The 15,721-nt window shown below is 42.2% G+C and overlaps 2 protein-coding genes across 4 annotated transcripts in view; both read right to left on the minus strand.

Moving 5' to 3' along the window:
• The window catches only part of LOC121388044 (tubulin beta chain-like), a 45,434-nt gene that overhangs the window by 22,176 nt on the left and 7,537 nt on the right, over nucleotides 1–15,721 (minus strand). The window contains exons 2-4 of one of the 2 annotated variants that reach the window (XM_041519248.1): nucleotides 14,267–14,375; nucleotides 12,968–13,323; nucleotides 10,882–11,634 (exon numbers count right to left, since the gene is read on the minus strand). In XM_041519248.1, coding sequence (XP_041375182.1) covers nucleotides 10,882–11,634; nucleotides 12,968–13,323; nucleotides 14,267–14,375 — 1,218 coding nt within the window. Of the gene's footprint in view, nucleotides 1–10,528; nucleotides 11,635–12,967; nucleotides 13,324–14,266; nucleotides 14,376–15,721 lie in introns of those variants that run through there. The other variant, XM_041519246.1, reaches the window with a different exon arrangement.
• LOC121388042 (tubulin beta-4B chain-like) lies at nucleotides 337–8,242 on the minus strand. 2 transcript variants are annotated; one of them, XM_041519243.1, is made up of 5 exons: nucleotides 8,010–8,242; nucleotides 5,989–6,095; nucleotides 4,266–4,374; nucleotides 2,791–3,146; nucleotides 337–1,993 (listed from the first exon to the last, which is right to left on the minus strand). In XM_041519243.1, exons 1-5 carry the CDS (start codon nucleotides 8,032–8,034, stop codon nucleotides 1,172–1,174), a joined length of 1,419 nt encoding a protein of 472 aa, XP_041375177.1. In that variant the 5' UTR covers nucleotides 8,035–8,242; the 3' UTR covers nucleotides 337–1,171. The 2 variants fall into 2 exon arrangements, with proteins under 2 accessions (XP_041375177.1, XP_041375178.1); XM_041519244.1 differs by lacking the exon at nucleotides 5,989–6,095 and having other exon boundaries at nucleotides 8,010–8,240.

Genomic DNA, 15,721 nt, shown 5'->3' on the forward strand with positions numbered 1-15,721 from the left:
TTGGAACATGTCCAGGAGAGGTGAAAGAAACGCACCCCAAGTCTGTGAAATTTGTCGTGACGTAGGCATTATTGTGCTTCGAGCGACAACTACCGGTGATATCAGAATACTAACTTTCAAAATTATTTCAAGCAATTGGGACATGGGGATTCCCATGGTATTTATCGATATAAAACCTGCTTTTTCACTCCATTTGATAAAAACGTGATCGAAGTGTCTTACAGGTTTGTAGATTAACCAAATTATAATTTATTTTCGCTGGATGGAACTAGGGTGTGCGGCTTTAAGATCCTTTCACTTGTAGGAACAACACAAAGCAACACAGAACCAAGGAAAGGGATTTTATGAAGCCACAGAAGACACTTTATTTAATGGCTTTTATATTCAGAAATATGAAACACAACATGATGACAGACATAAGAATAACAGAGCGACATTGATATGAAATATTAGATAATTACCATTGTCAACACTAGTGATTAAGTAAAATCTGTTTTGAAATGAATTGGTCTAGGGAAAAAATACATTATCGTATTAATGGTAAGATGACAGAAGAAATGACGAGAAATGCGAAAGATTCAATAACTTAAGATTAAAAATCTGTTCTGAAATGAACTGGTCTGAATAGAAAACCCACCACAATTTCAACAAATGTAAAAGATTACATAAAATACAGGCACGGCGGAAGCAAGTGAACAAATTAAAAATCAGTCATTATTATTGTAATAGTTTGAAGTTACTATGTATTAAACATTTTTAGCTGAACTGGTTTTACTCTTTTGGCAACACGTTTACATCAATTCTAGATGGATATGGGAGCATGCTTCCGCAGAAAACGAGAAGTCACGATTTGCAATTTCGTAAAATTTCATCATGAACATTTTCTAATGCTGGTAATTGCAAATATTATTTTTGATTTCCAATTATCGGGGGCTGATTCTCTCCAGTGCCACCCCACTCCTCCCTACGCCGTGCCTGGACGAGCTGACAAATCATGACTAATGAATAAGTGACATCTGTTCTAAGATGAATTGGTCTGAGAGAAAAAAACCTAAAGGTCTAAATATTAGTTATACTTCTTGATTTTTTGTTAAGTTACAGATGACAGTTAATAGTTTTATAGTTAAGCAGAATGGCCACTTGTGAAATGCCCCACATCCACGAGCTTGATTTAGTTCCTGTTTTCTTCCTCCTCTTCCTCCTCATCAAACTCCCCCTCTTCCTCAGTGGTGGCATCCTGGTACTGCTGGTACTCAGAGACCAAGTCGTTCATGTTGGACTCTGCCTCAGTGAACTCCATCTCATCCATGCCCTCACCAGTGTACCAGTGGAGGAAAGCCTTTCTCCTGAACATGGCGGTGAACTGCTCGGAGACCCGTTTGAACAGCTCCTGAATTGCAGTGCTGTTGCCAATGAAGGTGGCAGACATCTTGAGACCACGTGGTGGGATGTCGCAGACGGCTGTCTTCACGTTGTTGGGGATCCATTCGACGAAGTAGCTGCTGTTCTTGTTCTGGACGTTCAACATCTGCTCATCAACCTCCTTCATGGACATGCGGCCACGGAAGATGGCAGCAACAGTGAGGTAGCGACCGTGACGTGGATCACAGGCAGCCATCATGTTCTTGGCGTCAAACATCTGCTGAGTTAGCTCTGGAACAGTCAGGGAGCGGTACTGCTGGCTTCCACGGGAGGTGAGTGGAGCAAAGCCTGGCATGAAGAAGTGGAGACGAGGGAATGGAACCATGTTGACTGCCAGTTTGCGAAGATCAGCGTTCAGTTGCCCAGGGAATCTCAGACAAGTTGTGATTCCGGACATGGTAGCAGACACCAGATGGTTCAAGTCACCGTAGGTTGGGGTGGTCAGTTTCAGGGTACGGAAGCAGATGTCATACAGAGCCTCGTTGTCGATACAATATGTCTCGTCTGTGTTCTCAACCAGTTGATGGACTGAGAGGGTAGCGTTGTACGGCTCAACCACTGTGTCTGATACCTGAAAATACAATTCAACAGAATAAGAATAATGCAAATGGCAACTGTAAATAATAAATACGACAGTAAAATTATTAAATGGAAATGATAATTAAAAGATGTGCAGTATCTTACATTCTTTACAGATTAAAAACTACTTACAAAACCTTGGTTAATAATGCAATAACCATCACTGGCGTATGAAGCGGGGGAGGAGGGGGGGGAGGGGCAAGGATGCAAGGGGGGGCATGTGCCCCCCACTTTTCAGATATTTTGCTTTATATTTGCTTTATAATAGTGTAAAAGTGTGTAAATATAAAAGTGTGCTCCCCCACTTTTTGGCACCTTCCTACATAAGATCTATACTTGCGGCCTGTCTGCTTTCAGTTTGAATCATTTCTTTGATGACATCATTTTGTCTGTTTGAACCAGTCATGTTGCACCACAATTATAATTTCCAGCCACGTCCATTAATTACAAATTTGCAGCAAATGTACCAGTACATGTGTATTGAAGGATTTGTTAAAAAGGACAGAAATAATAATGCCAATGCTTTGACCACGCTACAACCAAGGATTCAATCCATCATCTGGAGAGATGCCAAGAGATAACCATTTTCAGGCTAAGAACCGGTCACATCCATCTCAGATCCCATATGTACCGCCTGAAACTGGCAGACACTGATGAATGTCTATATCAAACAGGACCACAGTCCCCAGAGCATATCCTGCAATTCTTCCCACTCAAGCATGATCAACTATAGCTTGAACGCAGAAGAAAAAGAAGATGTGACTCCGTTTGTACGCAAATTCGATCTACCTTTGGTGAGGGGACAACCGAGATAGTATTCATGATTCTGTCTGGATACTCTTCGCGGATCTTGCTGATGAGTAGGGTGCCCATACCGGAACCAGTGCCGCCACCTAGCGAGTGTGTCAGCTGGAATCCCTGCAGGCAGTCACAACTCTCCGACTCCTTTCGTACAACATCCAGAACTGAGTCTACGAGTTCAGCGCCCTCTGTGTAGTGACCTTTGGCCCAGTTGTTGCCAGCACCGCTCTGACCGAACACGAAGTTGTCTGGTCTGAAGATCTGACCGAAAGGTCCGGATCTCACGGAGTCCATAGTTCCGGGCTCCAAGTCAATGAGAATGGCTCGAGGGACGTATTTACCCCCTGATATGAAAAAAAAGGTAATTGTATTGTATTGTATTGTATTGTACTGAGTGAGTTCATCAATGACAAACAAGTTTTTGATAGTTGTTGTACCATTCAATATAAATAATAGCATAAGATGAGTCCATAGAAATCAGAGCACTGTAAAAGTGGTTAGTCATATTTGGCCAATTTGAAGATGGCGGATTTTGAATAGCATAAAACTAGACATTTATTAACGGTACTAAAAATGACTAATAGTATTTTTTCGTTGAAAGTTAAAGTTTCTTGCCTAAAATAGAGATTTCAGAATATCGGTTTTGGTTTTGGATATCTCAGAGTCCGTAGACAGAAGCTGATGACGGTGTGTTGATGTGACTGTCACATGTCTAATAAAGAAATGTTTAATTTAACGATGCACTTAGCGTCACATGCGAAATAACTTACTAAAGACACTTACTACTGAATCCGTGTGACGTGATACAAATTCAGAAAACTTAAACTGACAACAGGCGCGTGTTCGGGGGGAGGGGGCAGTTTGGAGTCGAAACTCCCCACCCCAAAATTATTATTATTTAAAAAAATTATTTTTCCGGGGAAGAACGACTCGACCCCACCCCCCCCCCCCCCCCCCCCACCCCCCCCCCCCCGAAAGTTCGCTTGTCTCGCGCGTAGATTATATAAATAAACCTTTATTCCTCTCCACACACAATATGATAACTAAAATGACAGCGTATATCACAATAATGGATACTTAAATAAAGGAAAACTCGTGACTTGATTTAATTGTGGCATCATTTGTCAGTATAAGTAACAGGATATTTTCAATACAGTATGGAATGCATAACTGTCAGGGTAATGAATTTAGCTTGTTTAAATTGCAAGGCAGTAGTACTAATTTGCTAAACGTTTTTGTCCGTATAATATTATAATTATATAATAATCAAAATAAATATCCTGTGTAAAAAATCAGTAGCATAAAAGTCGTTAACATTTGGAATTGGCAGTCAACCCCCTCCGAGTATAACGTGATTATCTCCCTTTATTTGTTTAAAACAGATGAAGAAGCCATCATTTCTGTATGTATTTCAAATCAGAGACTATCTGATGAGGCGCGTTTATTTATAATACTGTTAATACCTGTAGCTTCATTGTAGTAGACGTTGATTCTCTCTAACTGGAGGTCGGAGTCGCCGTGGTAGGTGCCGGTTGGGTCGATGCCGTGCTCGTCAGAGATCACTTCCCAGAACTAGATGAAAAAAAGAAAGAAGAACAAAAAAAGAAGAAAGTATGATTTATATAGTTTGAGATGATTTGATGAACTTTTCAGCTTCAAAGCCACTATGACATTTAATTTATTTTTTATTTTTTATTTTTTTTACAGGAATATGAATGTCTTCTAAAAACGAGAGATAGACAAAGAAAAAAAAGAGAGTGACAGAAATACACACACACACACACACACACACATACACACAGTCACACACACATACAGACAGACACACAGACACACAGTCACAGACACACACAGACAGACAGACACACAGACACACACACAGATACAAACACACACAGACATACACATACACACAGACAGACACACACACACACACACACAGACACACACGTACACACACACACATACACACAGACAGACACATACACACACAAACACACACAGATACAGATACACACACAGACACACACACACAGACACACACAGACACACACATACACACACAGACAGGCAGACACACACACACAGACATACACATACACACACAGACATACACATACACACAGACACACATACACACAAAGACAGACACACATACACACAAACACACAGATACATACACACACACACACACACACACACACACACACACACACACAGACACACATAGACAGACACACACGTACATATATATATATATATATATATATATATAGATAGAGAGAGAGAGAGAGAGAGAGAGAGAGAGAGAGAGAGAGAGAGAGAGAGAGAGAGAGAGAGAGAGAGAGAGAGAGAGAGAGAGAGAGACAGACAGAGACAGACAGATAGGTTGTAAACGACTTCACTGTCGAGACGAATCCGATATTGTTTCGGTCAGGAGCCCATTGGGAGTTGAACTCAAAATGGGCATTGTTCGGGATGGCACCGTTTGCTGTTTGATTTTCATTGCGTAGTACACTAGAGTAAACCCTGTTATTGGACAGGTTGTGCCCACGACAGGCGTGCTTGAACAGTTCTCTGAAGGAAGCATGCCAACAATTACCCACACCCACAAACACTAGAGTAATTAAAGCGCAAGGGTCGTATATCTTATACCCCCCCCCCCCCCCCCCCCGGATCCGCCATCGGTAAAGCTGACTTTCAACCTCACTTATAACATCACATGGATGCATCCAATATCTTCGCAAGCATATTAATATAATATAGATACATGTGGTAAATATGATGAAGATTGGGAACGTGTGATTGAAAAGTTAAAGTTTGTTTTGTTTAAAGACACCACTAGAGCACATTGATTTATTTATCATCAGCTTTTGGGTGCGGAACATTTGGTAATTTTGACATATTATAGTCTTGGAGAAGAAGGAAGGAAAATTGTTTTACTTAACGACGCACTCACCATATTTTATTTACGGTTATATTGCGTCAGACATATGGTTAAGGACTCTTAGAGAAGAAACCCGCTACATTTTGCCATTAGTAGCAAAGAGTATTTTATATGCACCATCCCACAGACAGGATAGCACATGACACACCCTTTGATATACCAGTCGTGGCGCACTGACTGGAACGAGAATTAACCAGTTTGGATTCTAGTAGGGGTGAGGATTCATGGATTTGACTGACTTGTGCCGGGACTCGGGGGACGTCAGGTTTTGTCCAGGTAGAATCCCGGATACTGCAGAACTGGTCACGTGCTGAGGGCGTGTCTTTGTGCGCCAGTAATAGGGTTTCTTTAAAATAAATAAATTAAATTAAAACAATATATGCAAAAAAACAGAAGAGAGAAAATAATAATAATAAAACCTACACATACTCCCACGCCATCATTAATTTTTAAGACGTATTCATGCAATACTATGCTGATCCAAGGGTGTGTGTGTGGGGGGGGGGGGGGGGGGCAGTGGAACCATCACACTTAAATATATATAATTAATTCTTTTTTTCCTGTCTTTTCAAATTCATTGAATTGCCCTTTTCACGAGGTGATCCATGACTGCATGTGCGCTTTTTCACTTAGTCCCCCACCCGAATATTTTCTGGGTTCGCCCCTGCAGGGCTGTACCCTCCGGGGAATCTCACATCTCAGGGTTTAATTTGTATAGTGTTTCATTTGTTTATAAAAAAGTAGTGCTCTCTACCCCCCTTCCCCCCCCCCCCCCCCACACACACACACCCCGATTTTGATCAGAGTACGGCCCTGCCCTGCCATACTGAGTAAATTACGATACTAATCCTACATCAGTCTTTATAACATTTCAAAGCATATTAAATTTATATCAAAACAATTATCTCACACTACTAGCCTGAAACATTTACTACTACCAATAAACAATGGATGTATATCGTTTGGCCAACTGTAGTCTAGTACACCAATACCACAAAACACGCCCATTGACTGTCTCCATGGAGATCCACAGTCACTGCACACAGCACGTAACTGTAACCATAGATCGACTGTACGTGCCGCAAACAACCCGACGTTGATGGGTGCGATATTCCCGCGTTTACAAACACGTCGGAACATGCCGCGAAGTGCATTCGGTAGTAGAGCTGGAATTTGTCATACCTCTAAACACGGTTTTAAAGAATGGATCATAGCCGCCCCACAGGAATTATCTGTTTAAAAATGTATGAAATTCTAAAGATATCGGTAAAATAAAAAATGTATACATGTAAGTCCACACGACGACGAGGGCCCACCTTGACCAATAAAGTAATTAATAAATGAACATTTTCTGAATGGAGCTGCCTGAGAGAGAGAGAGAGAGAGAGAGCGAGGAAGGATAGAAAGAAAGAAGGACATGTTTTATTTAACGACGCACACAACACATTTAAGAGAGAGAGAGAGAGAGAGAGAGAGAGAGAGAGAGAGAGACAGAGAGAGACAGAGAGAGCGAGGAAGGATAGAAAGAAAGAAAGAAAGAAAGAAAGAAGGAAGGAAATGTTTTATTTAACGACGCACACAACACATTTAAGAGAGAGAGAGAGAGAGAGAGAGAGAGAGAGAGAGAGAGAGAGAGAGAGAGAGAGAGAGAGAGAGAGAGAGAGAGAGAGAGAGAACACAAAAACCCCCTCAAAACTACAACTATCAATATTATAAAAAAAAAAAAAAAAAAAAAAGAAGGAATAAAGAAAGAAAGAAAATACAAAAAACGTAGGCAAGCTATCCACTGGACTAAAAAAAAATCGAAAAATAACAAAACCGTCGTCTCTCCATATATGGAAATAAGACGGCGGATATACATTAGCATAAACAAGCGGTGAAACGTCTGCAACAAACGCCTTTCCCTCTATAGCCTGACAATACCCTCCGTAGCGTGTCTATCCCAACTGTCCGATAACCAGCATTTACAGACGTGCTATTTCTAGACGTCCACTCATTGTCTTAAATACTGTGTCAACTGACGTGTCGAAAATCATACAGAACATATACTTGAATATGCTTAATTACACGCAGTTGTTACCATTGTGACTAAGACGTAGCCCGTTGGCTCAATTAGCCTGGGATACAGTCTATGTGACGTGTACATATTTGAAGTTGGGAGAAGAAGAAAAAAACCCACAGGCGTTGTTGTGCGTGTGTGTATATATGTGTGTTTTTTAAATTGTCTCTATAATAAATAAATAATTAAAAGACAACTTACTTTGGCCCCGATCTGATTGCCACATTGGCCGGCCTGGAGATGAACGATTTCTCTCATATTTTTTAAAATGTCCTCTCTCCGTATTACGAGTCCGTCTGTAGCGAGGTATCGGAGTCTGTCTGACAAATCGGTTAACCTAGAAACCGACAGCGACTTGATTGTAGAGCCGGAGCGTGTTGCAGCCCTATTAAAGACATTCCACAACTAATGTTTGCGGAGAGCGTTGCCATGGTTTCCAATTCATAAAACTAAACCAATCGATATGTGCTGATCTACAAAATGGCAGGCATTGTCCAAGCTTCAAGGTCTCCGTAAAAAGAGCTATTGGTTTCTATTATGTTTTAATATTTCTCAAACACACACAATTGCGAGCTATTGTGGTAATAATCAGAAAATGATTTCCGCCTTGTATTACTAACACAAACGCCACTGTTTGTGTAGCACCATGTTGTTGTTCTCTGTAACTATGTTTGTAGTGTTGCTAACGTACTATATATATATATATATATATATATAAACCAATATTTTTAACAATCAGTTATAATGTACAAGAAACCAAATCTTGGAATCAAGATACTTTTCTTTTCATCTTCAAGAATTTGTGATTTTACATTTCATTATCAAGAATTTATTTCATGAATATAAAAATTATTCATTTACTTTTGACAATACAATGAGCCTCTATCTGCAATGATTCCAGCTAATGTTTCAGGGGTATCATATAACGGTTGGTTATCATGGGCAGTTAGACATATGTCATGCACTTTCACCACTTCATGAAAGTTGTAGTCTATATGGAATGGTCAGTAGGCATTGCTAGTTTTAGACAAGTTAGAAGTAGTCAGCAATGCTAGCTGTAGACTAGTTAGAAGTATTCAGCAATGCTAGTTTTAGACTAGTTAGAAGTAGTCAGCAATGCTAGTTGTAGACTATATAGAAGTGGTCAGTAGGCAATGCTAGTTTTAGGCTACTTAGAAGAAGTCGGCAATGCTAGTTGCAGGCTATATAGAATGAGTCAGTAGGCAATGCTAGTTTTAGGCTACTTAGAAGTAGTCAGCAATGCTAGTTGTAGACTATATAGAAGTGGTCAGTAGGCATTGCTAGTTTTAGGCTACTTAGAAGTAGTCAGCAATGCTAGTTGTAGACTATATAGAAGTGGTCAGTAGGCATTGCTAGTTTTAGGCTAGTTAGAAGTAGTCAGCAATGCTAGTTGTAGACTATATAGAAGTAGTCAGCAATGCTAGTTGTAGACCATTTAAAAGTAATCAGTAAGCATTGCTAGTTGTAGACCATTTAGAAGCAGTTGGTATGCAATGCTAGCTGTAGACCATTTAAAAGTAATCAGTAAGCATTGCTAGTTGTAGACCATTTAGAAGTAGTCAGTAAGCATTGCTAGTTGTAGACCATTTAGAAGTAGTCAGTAAGCATTGCTAGTTGTAGACCATTTAGAAGTAGTAAGTAGGCAATGCTACTTCTAGGCTGTTTAGATTCATTTCAACTTATTTTCGTGCTTATATCCAATTAAAGTCCAAACACGCTGTCCTGGCCACACACCTCAGCTATCTGGGCTGTCTGTCTATGTGGACTATTTACAAGTGGTCAGTACGCAATGCTAGTTGAGCGTTATTTACATGAGGTCAGTACGCAATGCTAGTTGAGCGTTATTTACAAGTGGTCAGTACGCAATGCTAGTTGAGCGCTATTTACAAGTGGTCAGTACGCAATGCTAGTTGAGCGTTATTTACATGGGGTCAGTACGCAATGCTAGTTGTGGAATACTAGTATTCAAAAGCGCTCAGTACGTAATGACTAAGGCGCAAATTCCATTTGTCCACATACCGTATGTCAGGGCCATACCCTGATCAAAATCCTGATTGGGGGGGGGGGGGAGACACTACTTTTTATAAACAAATGAAACACTATACAAATTAAACCCTGAGATGTGTATGCTATTTTCTGGAGTAAAACAAAAAAAGGTGAGATTCTTGGGGGGGGGGGGGGGGGGCAACGGGCAACTTCCTCTGCCCCCCCCCCCCCCCCCGAGGTACGGCCCTGGTTGTGGACCAGTTATGGCTGTAACGAGACATTGCCCAATAGCCCCACCCCCGACGGCCCTGTGTGTTAAACGTAATCCGCATCAATCACTTTCTAAGCAAATGTTTTGAGAAGATTCCAGTCATACGTGCACCACACGCGTGTGCGTATCCGATCACTCTCTGCATTGTGGGTTACGTATACGTATATACCACACGGTTTACGGACCAATGGAATTTGCGCCTTACACTGCTTCATCGTAAATTTGCTTTACCGTACAATTATACCCAAGAGGTTAGCCGTTATAGTGAAACAACCAAATGTGGCACGTATACTGATCACATAGATAAAAAACATAAATATATATAAATAATATGTTCATATACTTGACATTTGTGACACCCAATAGCCGATGTGTATTTTTGTGCTGGTGTGTCGTTAAACATTCATTCATTCATTCGTATTCAATTCAACGCGAAAGCCACTTTGAAATCAAATTTATTAGATTATGTAGTTATTAATGCAAAACAAACAAGGAACAGAAACAACAAACATGTCTGTCACGACGTAAAATAGAAAAAACTAAACAAAATCCAAACGAAGTTTGTAAAGTTTGTTTCCTACATGATTAACAATACACATTGAATAGCCACGTGTAGTGGAAGACACGACTAGATGAACATGATAAATAGTTTCTGCATGCATTAATAAGGCCACGTCTCCATCGAGTGGCACATTAAACCATCAAGACAACTGTTCTAGTTATAGCTTATGCAACTGGTTCTTCATCCACTTCCTCCTCGTCAAACTCTCCCTCTTCCTCGGCGGTGGCATCCTGGTACTGCTGGTACTCAGAGACCAAGTCGTTCATGTTGGACTCTGCCTCAGTGAACTCCATCTCATCCATACCCTCACCAGTGTACCAGTGGAGGAAGGCTTTTCGCCTGAACATGGCAGTGAACTGCTCGGAGACCCGTTTGAACAGCTCCTGGATAGCAGTGCTGTTGCCAATGAAGGTGGCAGACATCTTGAGACCACGTGGTGGGATGTCGCAGACGGCTGTCTTCACGTTATTTGGGATCCATTCGACGAAGTAGCTGCTATTCTTGTTCTGGACGTTCAACATCTGGTCATCAACCTCCCTCATGGACATACGGCCACGGAAGATGGCAGCAACAGTGAGATAACGGCCATGACGTGGATCACAGGCAGCCATCATATTCTTGGCATCAAACATCTGCTGGGTGAGCTCAGGGACTGTCAGTGCGCGGTACTGCTGGCTTCCACGGGAGGTAAGTGGAGCAAAGCCTGGCATGAAGAAGTGGAGACGTGGGAATGGAACCATGTTGACTGCTAGTTTACGAAGATCAGCGTTCAGTTGACCAGGAAATCTGAGACAGGTTGTGACTCCGGACATGGTAGCAGACACCAGATGGTTCAAGTCACCGTAGGTTGGGGTGGTCAGTTTCAGTGTACGGAAGCAGATGTCGTACAGAGCCTCGTTGTCGATACAGTATGTCTCGTCTGTGTTCTCAACCAGCTGATGGACTGAGAGGGTAGCGTTATAGGGCTCCACAACTGTGTCTGATACCTGAAAAACACAAGCTTAACCCTTTCAACCTTGTAGACCAGCAAAATGGAAAAGGTTAATGTATATTTCAAGAGTAATGGAATATTAAACAGCAATTATTTCTATACTCCAGTTGGAGGCGATAAATATTTTAGGAACCAATGGATCTAGTGATGTAACTGACCCTGACTAGTAGTTAATTGATGCATTGGGGAGCGCATATTGCCACTCTAGATCCTGTCCTCAACGTAGTAACCGGTGTAAGTCAGCATCTGCGCCCACGACAGGCGTGAGCTACAACAGCTTGTTCTGAACGTGCACGTTAAAACCTTTGACCTGACCTGACTGCTCTAGAGAATGGAATTCAGAGGACAACGTTTTCAGATGACCAGTCAGTGGGAATCATTTTGAATGGATAGAGATAATTAACTAACGACACCTCATCACTTAGATAAACAGCGGATACGTGGTCTTGACCTGGGGGGGGGGGGGGGGGGGGGGGGGGGGGGGGGGTGTCGAATATGAACTTAGAGGACCGTCTTTTCTTCATTTTCCTGGACACCCAACATGAATAGCTTAATGTTGCATGCTACAAAAAATTGGTTTAGCGTCAGCAGTGTGGTTCGTCTGACAACCTCCCACCCCCTATATCCCAGCCCACACCTCTGTAACATATGATATTTATGACACTTCAGTCATACAGGTTCCGGTTAGAATCAAGGAATATTTATTTATGCCTTCTGTTATACACTAAATACCACATACCACGCCCGTTAATATACAAACTGTGGAACACTGGGCACGAACAAGAAATACGTTCCAGACCATACCTTTGTTTCCATATGAAAAATAAATATATTTATTCGTCCAGAGCACATACATAAAATGTTATCTGGATCCTTTGTGGGTGAAGGGGCGAGACGTAGCCCAGTGGTAAAGCGCTCGCTTGATGCGCGGTCGGTTTTAGATCGATCCCCGTCAGTGGGCCCATTGGGCTATTTCTCGCTCCAGGCCGTGGTATGTGCTATCCTGTCTATGGGATGGTGCATATAAAAGATCCCTTGCTGCTAATCGAAAAAGAGTAGCCCATGAAGTGGCGACAGCGGGTTTCCTCTCTCAATATCTGTGTAGTCCTTAACCATATGTCCGATGCCATATAACCGTACATAAAATGTGTTGAGTGTGTCGTTAAATAAACCATTTCCTTCCTTCCTTTGTGGGTGAATGTAGAAAACACAAAAGTCGACATACCGTACCAAATTATTTTCAGCCCTGATAAATCAGTATGTGAATGTTTTTACTGTGTTTTGTTTGTTTGTTTTTAAATTGTTTAATTCTGTAGGCAGCACTCTACCTTAGGTGATGGGACGACAGAAAATGTGAGCATAATTCTGTCTGGGTACTCTTCGCGGATCTTGCTGATGAGCAGAGTGCCCATACCGGAACCAGTGCCGCCACCTAGCGAGTGTGTCAGCTGGAATCCTTGAAGACAGTCGCAACTCTCGGCCTCTTTTCGGATGACGTCAAGAAGGGAATCAATCAGTTCAGCGCCCTCTGTGTAGTGACCTTTGGCCCAGTTGTTGCCAGCTCCGCTCTGACCGAACACAAAGTTATCTGGTCTAAAGAGCTGACCGAAAGGTCCGGATCTCACGGAGTCCATAGTTCCGGGCTCCAAGTCGACCAGTATGGCACGGGGAACATATTTACCTCCTGAAGAATAACACAAATATAACTGATATTGTTAAAATTATCTTTTTCAGCTAACATTGATTAGTATGAACATTAGTAAAGGTATGAGTATAATGGGCTGGTGTATGTTACAAGCACGAACACAAGTATGGATATATGCGTATGAAAACACAACACGAACACGTGAATACGTTAACACAAATAGGAGCACTCGTATGAACATAAGTATGAAAAAAATGTTTTGTTTAATGTACACTAGAGTACATTGATTTATTAATCACCGGCTATTGGATGGCAAACATTTGGTAATTCTGACGTATAGCTTTAGAGAGGAAACCCATTAGTAGCAAGGGATATTTTATATGCACCATCCCACAGACAGGATAGCACATACCACAGCCTTTAGCATACTAGTCGTGCTGCACTGGCTGGAACGAGAAATATCCCAATGGGCCCACCGACGGGGATCGATCCCAAACCGACCGCGCATCAAGCGAGCGCTTTACCACTGGGCTACGTCCTACCCTCCCCCCGAACATAAGTATGAAGACGAGTATGTGAGTATTAATACGAATATGAACAGGAGGGCGTAAGAATGAACACAACTGTTTCTTGATGAACGCAGTAATAAATAACAACCCCAGTATGAAAATAATTACCAACAAAACTACGAACATGGGTGTAAAGATTAGTATGACCCCAACTGTGAACATGTAACTACACATTTTATGTACGAACACGACTGTGAACAAATATAAACTCCAATGTTAACACCACTGTAACACAAGTTTATTTGGATGGGAGCACAGGTTTAAACTCGTATTTGAACACAAGCATGCATACACAACTATAAAAGCTTTAAATACGTATATGAACAAGATATAAAGATGCAAATGAACAGAAGTATATATATATATATATATATATCTGAACACGACTATGAACAATCAAGATCTTGGGTTACCAGATGCTTCATTGTAGTAGACGTTGATTCTCTCCAACTGGAGGTCGGAGTCGCCGTGGTAGGTGCCAGTTGGGTCGATTCCGTGCTCGTCAGAGATCACTTCCCAGAACTGTAAAATAAGACACGTTCTACAGTACAACACACTTTATTATATATATATACTACTCAAAAGAATTTAAGGGTCAGACGATATTTTCGACATTATTTTCTGAATGTCAATTATATTAGCTAGACCATAATGTCACGCATGGTATTGTTCCATTTTGACGAAAGTGGGTCTAAGCAACCCATAAATGAATTAAAATCCACTGTCATTGACACTGTCGACTAGTTCTAATGGCGAAAACATGCTTACATTTGCACGTAAATTAGGGCGAAAGCGAAAGGTCTGCTAAGTGCCCATAACTTGCTTTTTCACAAAGTGCTTCATTTGCACGCTTTGCACGTGTATTCCATGTTCCCAATGCTGAATTTCCGTATGATTGGTGCTTGCGTTCGTGTACGGTGCACACTCCAAATTCGACAATGGTACGACTTCAACTGACTATCGAAGATCGAGGAAGGGCTATTGCTTGGCTTCAGGATGGCAATACGCAAAGAAATGTTGCTCTGAGACTTGGTGTCAGTCAGAGTGTCGTTGGCCGACTGTGGCAAACGGTACCAAGCAACGAATTCTGTTCGAAATCGTCTACGTTCGGGAAGACCCCGAAGCACTACAAATAGAGGACCGCTACATCACCAATATGGCTCTACGTCAACGCACAACCACTGCACGCCGATTACGTGACAATCTGCGGACTGCGACTGGAACTCGAGTGTCTGATCAAACCCGCTATACGCAATCGTCTGAGAGACAATAATCTACGCTGCCGTCGCCAGGCTGTTCGACCACCACTCCTACCACGTCACAGAACGGCCAGACGTCACTGGTGCACGCTTCATCTGCGGTGGCAACGTGTTCAGTGGGGTCGAGTGATGTTCACTGATGAGTCCAGGTTTAGTCTCCAGTTCAACGACGGTCGGGTTCGTGTCTACAGACGTCCTGGGGAGCGCTTCGCTGACGTTAACGTTAGACAACATCACCGGTTCGGTGGTCGCAGCGTCATGGTGTGGGGCGGCATCTCTATCCACCACAGGAACCCCTTCTATGTGGTGGATGGCAATCTGAATGGAATCCGCTATCTAAATGAGATTATCCGGCCGTTGGTTCTCCCAGGCCTTCAGCAGATTGGCGGCGGGGCAGTTCTGCAGGATGACAATGCCAGACCCCACCACGCCAGGGTGGTAACGGACTTTCTCAGACAACAAGGTATCGCCAGGATGGATTGGCCAGCATATTCGCCTGACTTGGCCCCAATAGAGAACGCCTGGGACGAATTAGGCAGGAGAATTCGGGATAACCATGCCCCTCCGGCCAACCTTCATGATCTGGGTCAACTTCTTATGGCAGAGTGG

The sequence above is a fragment of the Gigantopelta aegis genome, chromosome 14, assembly GCF_016097555.1.
Source record: "Gigantopelta aegis isolate Gae_Host chromosome 14, Gae_host_genome, whole genome shotgun sequence".
NCBI classification, from domain to species: Eukaryota; Metazoa; Mollusca; class Gastropoda; order Neomphalida; family Peltospiridae; genus Gigantopelta; species Gigantopelta aegis.

Bases quoted from the DNA above. Each gene is read 5' to 3' on its own strand.
- LOC121388042 (XM_041519243.1), bottom strand. From the start codon at position 8,034: ATGTGGCAATCAGATCGGGGCCAAA. The intron at 6,096-8,009 runs GTAAGTTGTCTT...TTTATTTTAAAG, and splicing joins GCAATCAGATCGGGGCCAAA to AAACCCTATTACTGGCGCAC. The intron at 3,147-4,265 runs GTATTAACAGTA...TTTTCATATCAG, and splicing joins CTACTACAATGAAGCTACAG to GGGGTAAATACGTCCCTCGA.